The sequence below is a fragment of the Mastacembelus armatus genome, chromosome 8 (assembly GCF_900324485.2).
Source record: "Mastacembelus armatus chromosome 8, fMasArm1.2, whole genome shotgun sequence".
Lineage (NCBI taxonomy): Eukaryota > Metazoa > Chordata > Actinopteri > Synbranchiformes > Mastacembelidae > Mastacembelus > Mastacembelus armatus.
Window position 1 is genome coordinate 18901957 of NC_046640.1, and position 11048 is coordinate 18913004.

General features: G+C 41.4%; 3 protein-coding genes across 12 annotated transcripts; all 3 read right to left on the bottom strand.

Moving 5' to 3' along the window:
* Positions 1 to 3116, bottom strand: nme3 (NME/NM23 nucleoside diphosphate kinase 3). Of its 3 annotated transcripts, none has more exons than XM_026325582.1 (6): positions 3026 to 3116; positions 1995 to 2125; positions 1790 to 1891; positions 1484 to 1596; positions 912 to 1048; positions 1 to 777 (listed from the first exon to the last, which is right to left on the bottom strand). In XM_026325582.1, the coding sequence occupies exons 1-5, from the start codon at positions 3069 to 3071 to the stop codon at positions 931 to 933; spliced, it is 510 nt and encodes a 169-aa protein (XP_026181367.1). In that variant the 5' UTR covers positions 3072 to 3116; the 3' UTR covers positions 1 to 777; positions 912 to 930. The 3 variants fall into 3 exon arrangements, with proteins under 3 accessions (XP_026181367.1, XP_026181366.1, XP_026181365.1); XM_026325581.1 differs by having other exon boundaries at positions 908 to 1048; XM_026325580.1 differs by having other exon boundaries at positions 1 to 1048.
* Positions 3117 to 3467: 351 nt separating this feature from the next.
* On the bottom strand, positions 3468 to 5155 carry mrps34 (mitochondrial ribosomal protein S34). Of its 4 annotated transcripts, none has more exons than XM_026325577.1 (4): positions 5077 to 5155; positions 4492 to 4862; positions 4312 to 4354; positions 3468 to 3952 (listed from the first exon to the last, which is right to left on the bottom strand). In XM_026325577.1, exons 2-4 carry the CDS (start codon positions 4807 to 4809, stop codon positions 3654 to 3656), a joined length of 660 nt encoding a protein of 219 aa, XP_026181362.1. In that variant the 5' UTR covers positions 4810 to 4862; positions 5077 to 5155; the 3' UTR covers positions 3468 to 3653. The 4 variants fall into 4 exon arrangements, with proteins under 4 accessions (XP_026181362.1, XP_026181361.1, XP_026181359.1 ...); XM_026325576.1 differs by having other exon boundaries at positions 5081 to 5151; XM_026325574.1 differs by having other exon boundaries at positions 5010 to 5150.
* Positions 5156 to 5810: 655 nt separating this feature from the next.
* spsb3a (splA/ryanodine receptor domain and SOCS box containing 3a) lies at positions 5811 to 10977 on the bottom strand. Of its 5 annotated transcripts, none has more exons than XM_026325561.1 (7): positions 10503 to 10640; positions 9676 to 9883; positions 9203 to 9383; positions 8906 to 9093; positions 8670 to 8772; positions 8456 to 8581; positions 5811 to 7985 (listed from the first exon to the last, which is right to left on the bottom strand). In XM_026325561.1, the coding sequence occupies exons 2-7, from the start codon at positions 9799 to 9801 to the stop codon at positions 7603 to 7605; spliced, it is 1107 nt and encodes a 368-aa protein (XP_026181346.1). In that variant the 5' UTR covers positions 9802 to 9883; positions 10503 to 10640; the 3' UTR covers positions 5811 to 7602. The 5 variants fall into 5 exon arrangements, with proteins under 5 accessions (XP_026181346.1, XP_026181347.1, XP_026181348.1 ...); XM_026325562.1 differs by having other exon boundaries at positions 9676 to 9886; positions 10503 to 10620; XM_026325560.1 differs by lacking the exon at positions 10503 to 10640 and adding an exon at positions 10647 to 10977 and having other exon boundaries at positions 5812 to 7985.
* Positions 10978 to 11048: the final 71 nt, after the last annotated feature.

Genomic DNA, 11048 nt, shown 5'->3' on the forward strand with positions numbered 1-11048 from the left:
TTTCAAAACAATTGCAAGATTACATTTATTGTTTGACATCTCCAATGGAATCCACAGCATCATGGTATTTTACAAAAGCATGAATGTGACCAAATTAGCACTGAGATGGAAAAATATCAATATCTATGTTTTTATAAGACAATGCTAAATCTAATTCAGTTCACTTTAACTTGACATTATAAAACCATAATCAAAACAGGAAAGCTATGTATCATACAACTTCTACCTATATTACATTCAAGTAGTTTCAAGTCACTGTGTTTTTACACTCATTGGGAGCTTTTTTTTAAAAAAAAGGTACAGGAAACTGAAAGTCACAACATATTGATTGTATTAGTGAATTACTCTCATTGATCCCATGTGTGTTTCTTTTGCAAGAACTTTTACAGAAGTAATATACATTTGGCAAATTTTCACTTATGAGCTTATTCCTGATGACCAAGTGTTAAATATTTGGGTGCAGCCTTAATCTGAAAAAGTTGAGCCGGTATAAAATGTAGTCATTACTTTATGATTTGATCAGGTTTTCTGTACCTTTAGTAGAAGTTAACCTTTTAGCTTTTAAAATGTAGATATTCCCTGACTTATTTCATAATAACCATTACAAATCATGACCTTATTGCTTAAAAACAAAAGAGGAGCTAGTGTTTTGGGCTGAATAAAAGCTACAACAGAAACACAAACTAAAAGTGTGTTATTACATAAAGTATGTTCTCACTTAGTGCATGTTTGCTTTGAGTCATCTCACCTCAGAAATGTACTTCAAATAGAAAAATTCTGAAATGTATGAAAAAAAGAAGCAGCAAAGCAGCAATTACACCTCTGAGCCTTCACACCATTAAAGCCAAACAAATATTCCTTTGAGGTATGATCCATCTTGTAGTGACTAATATAAAAACGGGTTTACCTACAGGATGGTGAACAGATGTGTCAGTTGTAGATCCACTGGCTACCACAGTCCTCCCAGCGGTTAAGCTCGCTCTGATGAAACCACAGAGAAATTTCCTTCTGGGCGCTCTCCACAGAGTCACTGCCATGGATCACGTTCCTGCAATGAACAGGCATCACAAGCAGTTAGGACACACCACAAAAACAGTAACTGCCCCACAAAAACACTGATCACCATATATTTTTAGCCAGTTGAAGACAATTTAAGCAATGATTTTAAAAAGCTACGGTACATATGTCGATCTAGCTGCAAACTATGTCATTAACATAATACACATACTGGCAACAATCAGTTGCCCCTTTGGCTGTAAGTGTCACATAAAGGCAATGAGGTGGCTGTGACTCAGGAAGTAGATCAGGTTTCCCTGGCTTCACATGCCAAAGTGACTTTGAAGACATTGAACGACAAGTTGCTACCGGTGGTGTATGCTGTATGAGTGTGTGAATGACTGAGTGTGTAACTGCCCTGTGAGTGTATACGACCTTTTACCGTAAATATAATTCTTCCTCAACATTTTTCTGCAAAGCATCTTACCTGCCCATTTCCACACAGTAATTCCCTCTGATGGTTCCTGGCAGTGAGTCTGCAGGGTTGGTCTCTCCCAACATCTTACGTGCAGTCTTAACCACATCCAAACCCCGCCACACCTGGACAAACAGGAATGTGCATGACTCCACAGAACAATACAACCAAGCCAGCAGAGTGCTTCATGTGAATATTTGATGTGTCAAACGTCTTTGCTTTCAAATCGTCCTGTTTCATTAAGTCCTGACTGACTTTTTAGCTCAACAGTTTCTTTGGTCCAGTTCTCAGAAGTACAAAAGCCTTTAGTATCCTCACCATTGCAACGACTGGTCCAGAGCTCATGTAGGTTATCAGTTTGCTGAAGAACGGTTTACTCCTCAGGCTCCAGTAATGATCCCTGAGAAGATCCTCAGATGCCTGATAAATAAACAAACACAAGACAGACTAGATTTTAGAAGGAAGTGTCTCCAGAGTGCATGTTTAAAAAAAACAAACAAACAAACAAAAAAAAACCTCATACCTGAACAAGTTTGAGGCCCACCAGCTTGAACCCCTTCTTCTCAAAGCGACGCACAATTTCGCCCACCATTTTCCGCTGCACGCCATCTGGTTTCACAGCGATGAAGGTGCACTCATTCACACCAGTCCAACCTGGAACCCAAGAACATGCAGCAAAAACAAAGGGGAAATTAAATCCTGTCTTTTTGAACAGAAACAAGCTCCCACTCAGGTCCCAGTGCAGACGTTAGTCAAAGCCTCTGTAAGTGTCCAATCCATGTTGAAAGACACAGATTATGGTTATTGTGACAGTGGAGACACTCATAGGTTTGAACTTTATAAAACACACATGCATCTCTCCAGTACGTATCTCCTGCTGGTATAACTGCGCGCGCGCGCACACACACACACACACACACACACACACACACACACACACACACTCTATGGTAAAAGCTCAGTAGGGAAAACGGCTGAGCCTTGCACACCACAGTCCGTTCAGTCCCTGAATGTCTAACCCCCAAACCTCCAGCTTCCTGTGGGTCTCGCAGTGACCATCTTCTCGGCCTCTTTGCAGAGCTCCTCCTAATGCGGCACCAACGGAAACACACCACCCGGGACTTTAACATGGGGATGATTATTTCCAGCGAGGACACGTGGACTGGTCACAGACAGTGTTTGTATAAACACAGGTTCATAAATCCCCATTAGCTTAATGTGGGTTTACGTCGCACACCGGGAAACGCCCCATGCTGAGACGTTTCTACGGCTACTCGTGAATAAAACAGCTTGTGTATTGTTAGTGACACTTCACAGCCACTGCACTGTGCTTCAGTTTAGTTTAACATCAATAGAAAAGCTCTATGAAAGTTTGGAGCCTCCGTTGTTTCACCAGTTAACGAGGCTCCTCCTGGAGCAGCTAGCTGAGGCTTCTGTCCGCATCTCCCGCTCACACAAGACGGGCACTGCGAGCACAACGTCCGGGGAGAAAATACGACAGAAGGCCGGTGAACTGAAGATAAACAATAACAACAAATAAAAATTATCACCCACCTGACTGGAAGAAGTGAGCGAACAGAGACAGAAACAGGCAGATCATCGTCGCTGGACGGACCACACTAGAGGGAGGGCAAAGATGACGTCTTCACGCACACACGTTGCGTAGGAACGAGCGCGCCCACGAGACGGTCCGAGGCGAGTTCACGAGGGCCGAAAGAGCGAAGCAAAAATAAATCTACGGAAGCTCGTTTTCAAGTTCAAAAATAGTATTAAAAATATTAGTAAGTCCAAATGATCGATAGAAAGTCAGAGCATTGTACTGCTACTACTACAGTCTGTTATTAATTCAGCTGCAATATACAGATGTTTCTGTTTATCGTTTCATTGATTTAAATAGGCTGGACGAAATAATAGAAACACCTGTCAATATAAATTAATACAATTCAAAAGAAGCCCAAACTCCAACTTCATAAATGATCATAAGATACGCAAAACATCCATATTTAACCTTAAATTTAATATTCAACACATCTAATAGATATGTATTACACCCAGAGGCCTGCTTTATGGAGTCATTTGAATCCAGGATTTATCACAACTTCCAGAGTACTGGTACAGAAGAAGACGACTGTTTCTGTCAGTGTTCTGGTCCAAAATGTCTGTAAACCATGTTCATAGAGTATCACACCGCTGTCCCCTCTTTCCTCTGCCTCTCCTGTTCCTGCATGCGGAAGTAGTCTTTGCTGAGCAGGACATCCCTCTTTAAAGGCAAGGCGGGCTCCTCTGCCATGATGGTGCCTGTTGCTTTCTTGTGCTGGGCCAGTATCATGGCACGGAGCAGCGGAGGGTAGGGGACAAAGCGCACAGGTGGCTCTGGGAGAGGTTCAAAGTCCTTGAACTGTTGCTCTAAATGTTTAGGAATCAGACGCCAATCGTGGTACATCACCTTGTCCACCTCCTTTACCTCGGTCTCCTGTTTTCCTGCCGAGCACAAAATGTGGCAAAGTTACTACCTGCTGCTTGTTTAAAGAAATATAGTCAACCTGAGTAGTACAGCAAGCGATGAAATTAGACAAGACAGGTGATTACTTGCAGAACTGTGACAATAACCGTATAGTTTGAACCAATCATTTTCAGCCGTGCTGAATTCAGTGTATTTTACATCAGATGTAAAAAAACAACATATCAACTACATTTCCTTTAATAGCTAATGCTTTTTTTATGCTGCCCCAAAATGGCCACAAAATTCCAAAGGGAACTGATTATTCACTTATTAATAAAAGTTTTCAGTAAACCAACTTTCTGGAATAAACGGTTCAAACGAAATAAACTGGTCTTACCTTTGAAGGTGAGGATCCCCCATGCCTTGCCATGATCCATATTCTAGAAACCACCAAATAATCAGCTCTATTGATTTCTATTCACTGCAGAATCAAACAGGATATTCACTGATTTCTAGACTAATTTATCACGACAACACGCAAACATTACACTCATTCACAGGCGTGTTCTGCTCTCACCTCAGATGTGTAGTCCACTTTAACCTTAGTGATCTGCCAGTAGCTGGGTTCTGTGTGGTCCTCCAGCCAGGACTTGCGGGTGAACAGGCGACCCACTCCGAACATCCGCATGCCCGCAAAGAGAGAGAAGAGGCGGCTCTCCCTGCGGACATCCAGCCAGGCCAGCACGGGCAGCCTCTTCCCTGTGAGCGGGCGCTTCATCGTCTGATAGTCCAGGGCGTACTTCTGGGACTCCCGTGGACGGGACTTCAGCTCTCGATAGGCACGGATCTTCCGAGCCATTTCGGCAATGAAGCGAAATCGCTTTTTCTTGACCATGACTATGTGATGGAGAGCAGCTCCTCACCGACACACACCAACCAACGCGTCTCCTGCAAAAAGTAAAATAGCTGATTATTACAGGAGAAATGATCGCATGTCAACGCGTCAGCATGGAGAACATGAACACACTGCCGTCCCAATGCTAACCCGAGTTAGCTGTTAGCCCGGTTAAGGTGGTAAATGACTCTTAAAATCACCTCCGACTGTGGTGGACGACTTGAGTTTGATCAGCTGTTGTTGCACCACTGGTGCTATTACAAATACCTGCACGGCCCTGATGGACGGAAACAATTTTACTTGACCTCCGCAGCAGAGCAGGGCACACAACTTCCGTTCACTTGGTCCGGACGCAAAATGTTCCGTGTGACCCTTCTGTGCACTATTTGTTCCGCGTGAAGCCACTAGAAAAAAGCCTATTAGAAAAAAATTACATTCTGCGAAATTTTAAGTTAAATTTAAGATACATTTTTAAGTATGTATTCGTAACTTCAGCAAACAAAAGATAATCTCTTGTATTATCCTTGTCCGTGCATATTTAGCATTTTATTTTATTTTCAGCTGAAAATCATGCTGATAAGTTCTACAAAAAAGTGAGCGAAGGCCTTCACATACAGTGTTATTGTGATATGGTACAGAAGAAACTCTTCCTTTTTCCATTATAACGGTACAAAAAAGTGCTTGGACGCTATTAAAAATGTTAAAAGTACATCTGCAGGACTACAAGTATCCTTTTGGTGGTGACATTACTGGATTTGCAGGTAGGGGCTTTCAGATATATCATTACACAAGTTAAGTGTATGTCATGTCTACTAATGGCTGATGAGCATGGTCCTGTGGTACCATCATTACTACTGCTGTGCCGGTTGCTCCTTAATCACATCCTAACACAACCGCTCCTCCTGAAAACCATTATCACATACAATGCTTGTTTTGCATAGTACTTGAAATCTTTGTGTACGTCTACTCAAACTAAGACCTTAAGGAGTGAAGAGGTAGGACACTGAAGCAGCAGTTGACAAAGCTTCAACACCTGGGACAAACACTTTTATTACACTTATATTGTTATAGTTTGGTAATCCTAAGAAAGAATAATTTACACATCTGACCCAGGGGAAACACTCCCCTCCTCAGTCATTCATCATGAAATTAACACCACGCAGCCCCTGTAGGATTAAATGGTGCCTGTAAAATTTTTGTATTACACACAAAGTTTTCTCAGCAGACGAAAACACCCCTTCCACCTATCTACTGTCCTTTCATGTGTTGAAGTTTTTAAAAGATGTAATTATGACAAAAAATGGCTAAATCCAGTTTCAGCTGGAGTTGTGATTGTCACTGGACAGTAGCACGACATACTGTTTTTAGACTTGTATAAAAACATTACTACTAGAAACACAATAAGTAAACACACAGGTTGGACTGTTCTGCAGCAAGAGTGAAAGAAGATTGAGATTAATTTTCTGCTGAGGAAACTTGATTCAGTCAGTGTCAATATCTTAACCCGAGCTGGTGTTGACTTTCATTGGGGAAATTTACAACTTTTTGCAGCCATGTTTCATGTGAACATGGACTGATTGTTTGATTTTAAGAAGATTTAGAAGAGAGGACAACTTAGTGAAGAGGAGCTGTGGAGGAAAAGGATGGATGAAGGCCTTGAGACAACCAAAACATAGCATTGCATAAACAGGTCAGTACAAAAAAATGTAATGTTAAGCGGTTCTTAATCTAATATATTGTCTAAACTAACTTTTTAAAAAGTTCTGAAAAATAAGGTGTGAAAGCGATGAAAAGATACTTTCATATGTGGCAGTCTCATCTGAGTGGACTATTCATCTCATACTGAGATTTAAAAGAGCTACACTAAATAACAATATAGAGTGCTTACATTTTTTATAAAAGAGGAAATCCAGTCTCTACAAACAAGTAGCATTACTGTTAGAAAGCTGATGACAGACATTGCCACAAATGCAAACAACTATTACTTTTGTGTCTTTATCTCAAAAAAAAAATCTGCTTATCTGAGGTGAATGAGTTGTAAGGACATGATTGTTTCATTAAAGACAAAAACACATAATTTGCTGGAGCACTAAAAGCTGAAAAGAGTTCTAAAGTTCATTTCACCTCCTTCATACACCATAATATTTGACAGTTAAAGTTCTAGTTTACAGCTTGATAAGAAATAAAGAATACCAACTGATTCTCACTTTGGCAACTTAAGAGAAACTTGCAGATGGAAATAAAACAAGTAACATATTGATAATACATGGATAGCATTTAGGATGAGAACAATACATTGTTTGCATACAGGATGAAAACAGAAAATGTCTATACAGACTCTCATTTTTAAAACCACATTTTTGCAAATATGTGATGATGACCACCAAAATTTGGCCAGTTTTGACTTCAGTGTTACACTGTACAGTTTACTGTACCATTCCCACATGTCAATAATTCCCATACATGAATGGCAACAAATTATGCTAGGTAACAAAATACACCACATTTTTTCACTGTTTACCGAAGCTGGTTTGGATACTGAGCATATGATGAGCATGAAGATGTCTTAATGGCATAGGAGAAGATCACATGGCAGCAGAAACATACCATCACAGTTTTCCGCCTGCGTACTACTCCTGATCAACTGTTTCAGAATATTCGCTTCACTACTTACTGTAACTAACACTGATGTTGAGGAAAGGTTGAGGCAAGTAAATCTAATACTACATTAGATGCCAACGGACAGTAACATCTGCCAGTGTTTAAGAGGAGGTAGGGTTCCAAACTGTCCAGTCATGTCCAGCGACATCTCTTCCTCTGACAAGCTTCTGGGTCAGACGTGCAACCCTCTGAGTCACTCTCAGAGGAGGATGGTCCAGCCAAGGGGGGCGCAGGTGAACGTGAAGAGCCATCTGAGGTTTCTTCAGTGGTGCCACTATTGAGACTGAGCACCCAACCCAGTTTGTTGTGCAGCAGCTGACGAAGACCTGGTGGTAGTGGCAACACATCCAGGGTGTCTATACAGTCTGGCAGCAGCTGTCGAAGGCGAGCACAGCAGAGGTACAGCAGGGAGGTGGGTGCAGAGCAGGATCTGATTACCTTCATGCTGCTCTTCGCTGCTGTGGAGCATGCCATCGGATAAAACCTCTTATTATGTAGTTCTGTGGCAGCAACACCTGCATTGAGAAAGGGATATTTTTATGTGCAATAGCTTTTTCAGAACTGAATCCTCACAAAGTAAAAGTGTACCAATCTTTTGTGTGTGTGGTTATAGTCCCTGATTCCGCTTTCATTAATATGTATTACAGAAATTCTGCAAGTTTTCACAAATCTTAAGGAATACACCAATCCTATGTGCCAGATTTGCACAGGCCAGAAGTGACTGATTCACAATAAATACATATATATATTTCATATATGTTTTCCACTGTCAGTTACAATCACATAGCATCCTGAATTAATGCAAGGTTAAGTAAAAAAAATATCTTGAGTTTATAGAAGTGTGACAATCAGTCCTGGTGTTAAAACAGAATTAGAAAAAAAGAGGTAATTAGACTGGGTGCATCCCGACATGTCCCTAAAATCATGTAACTAATAAAGAAATCAAACTGTCTGCTCACTGATCAAGAGAGAACTTTAAACTAACCTATACACTTTCGATTCTTGAAGAAGGTGAGTGTGCCGTGCCACGTGTCCAGATGGACTCCAATGATGGATCCCTGTCCAAACCGGGAAGAGAAGTTCATCTTGTCTCCTTTGTGGTGCAACAAGCCTAAAACAGAGAAACAATAAATAATGTAAGTCGTGCAATAACTATTCAGAGCAGCTACTGGTACATCATAGCACTGCATTGATCCTACCAGTGTAAGAAAGGCCCCAGCTGTCTCCATCTTTCCCCAACAAGCTGCAGAATGTGTGTCTGTATTTGTCTAGGTTGACCTCAGAAGTACCAATGCCAACCATCTGTACAGGAATAAAGAACCAAATAAACTTAAGTTTAAATCGTCCTCTTAGACAAAACAGCTCCACTTTGGATTATTTTGGAAAATTAGTTCACATGATAAGGTCTGTAATGAGGTAAGGTGTAGAGGTTTACCATGTCTGTTCCATACACTGGGGATGTCATTTTGATTTCCCAGAAGTGCTGCCCTTCAGCAAGCTCTCTGGAGCCACGGATTGCAGCTGTACCACAGCTGTATTCAGAGTGGAAGTTCACTTTGCGATTATCACAGCTCAGTAATGTTGCTGTTGATCGACTGTTAACATCCCACACCCAGTCAAAGTCTGCAAACATAAGAAGTAAATTCAGTCATTTCCGGTCAATGACAAGAAGTTATTTATTTTCTGATAACTGGTTAGTTTGCCTTTCAAAGTGAAGCAGCTGTCACTGTACCTTGGTCATCCTCTCCACAATGGCAGTCTTTAACCTGGTGAAAGCCTCGCAGACGAGGGTTATAGCTGGTCTCAGCCTGCGAATCACAGCCACAGTAGGACTCTCCAGTGACCGGCACAGCACTAGGGACTGGAGGGACCATCCCTGCTGAAAAGTCCACTTCAGAGTCTGAATCACTGTACTTGGGAGCAACAATTCAGAAAGAAAACAAAATCAAATGACAACATTACTGCTTATGTAACTACACACGACTGGTTCAGTGTCAGCCTGCTATGAAGAAATTTGGCATTTCACTAAAAAAAATAATTTGACACACAAAGTTAACTAAACTAAAGACTCAGTTTGTCGGGGATCCCTGATGATCCCTGATGTATTTTGCCAATCTTCTTCTATTACCTGCCTGCAGCACAAACAAGAGGCAACGTGACACAAAAACTTACATGTCTACATTTGCTCAGACACTGAATGATTACCTCTAAGCGGTCATAGCCCCATTCTTCAGTTTCAGAAGCCAACACCAGTGCCCGGGCATCAGCATCCCGCCTTATCCCACCCCAAACATATCTCCATGCACGACTGTTCCTGCTCCGTCTAGACATGGCAGCAACAGTGTCACTGGTAGATGAACCTGACAGTCAGCTCAGGTTTAGTCCAGATGATGGAAGAACAGCATCAGTCCAGCTGCTTAAAGACAAAACGATGGCACGTATATCAGATTGACAATTGAGTCTTATGTCACAATTAACCCGCGTAGCTTCTCCAGTTACTAGATTCAGTTTAAATGACAAAGAATGAATAATTTAATATAAAGCTACTTATTTAAACATGACATAGGGTTACATGTGACATAACATTAGGCCTTAACATTTCAGTGTTTCAGAAACGCTGCTTTCTTTAAACTTTCGGCACATTATTAGTGACTGATCTAATAATCTTAAATTTCAACACAGTAATCTTATGAAAGGCAAACGAGCTCACTGATTTATGGAGCAACGCTAACCGCAAAGACATCGACTACAGGGTTACACACACAACATACCAAATCCTTAACCCTAGCTGTTATTAATCTCTTCACCCTCAGAACAGAAATATTATCGTCTGGTGATGTGTTGTCTGAAGGAGCTGCAGTTAGCCACCTAGCCTTGCGTAACACAGCAGCTAACGCTAACTAGCGTTCAACGTTAAGTTAGCCCGTTGAACATGTTAGCAGCCTATAACAAGAGCATTACAATTCATAACGATTCAAGTCGGACTGTGTGGGTGTATATGGATTAGTACACGGGTAGATGTCACTAATTACCGTGCACGGCAAATTGGTGAAGAGTAAGCCGAATAACTTTGCAGGTGATCCAGCTGGCGGGAACTAGCTAACGTAGTTAGCTTTCGTTAGCACCGTGCTGCTATCAACCGTGAAAAAACATGACTGCTGTGACCTTCCCCTCACCTGCATGTCGTTCCCAGTCAGCATTAGTGTAAAATCACCGACAGCATTAAAGACACGCTTCTGCCTGAAGTCACGTTTTGCTAGATAGTCATACAGAACAAGAGAACGAGTCGATAGCTCAGCTTCATTCCCCCATGACCTACTTTAGGTTGGTCTGACTGTAAACAATAACAGCACAGGCTACTTCACTGTGCACTCTCCTGCCATCTCAGCTCCCTCACGACTGGAGATTATTACCTTCATGATTATTTACAAAATGCAACAATGCAAAGTCATTAAATTACCAGCAGCCTAAGTGTTATCCATTCAAAGTAATAGTAAGAGGACGAAAGTATTGATAACAAAATGCATTTAATGGCAGTGGCAAGTCAGCACTACATGAAATATTTTACTGTATCATTT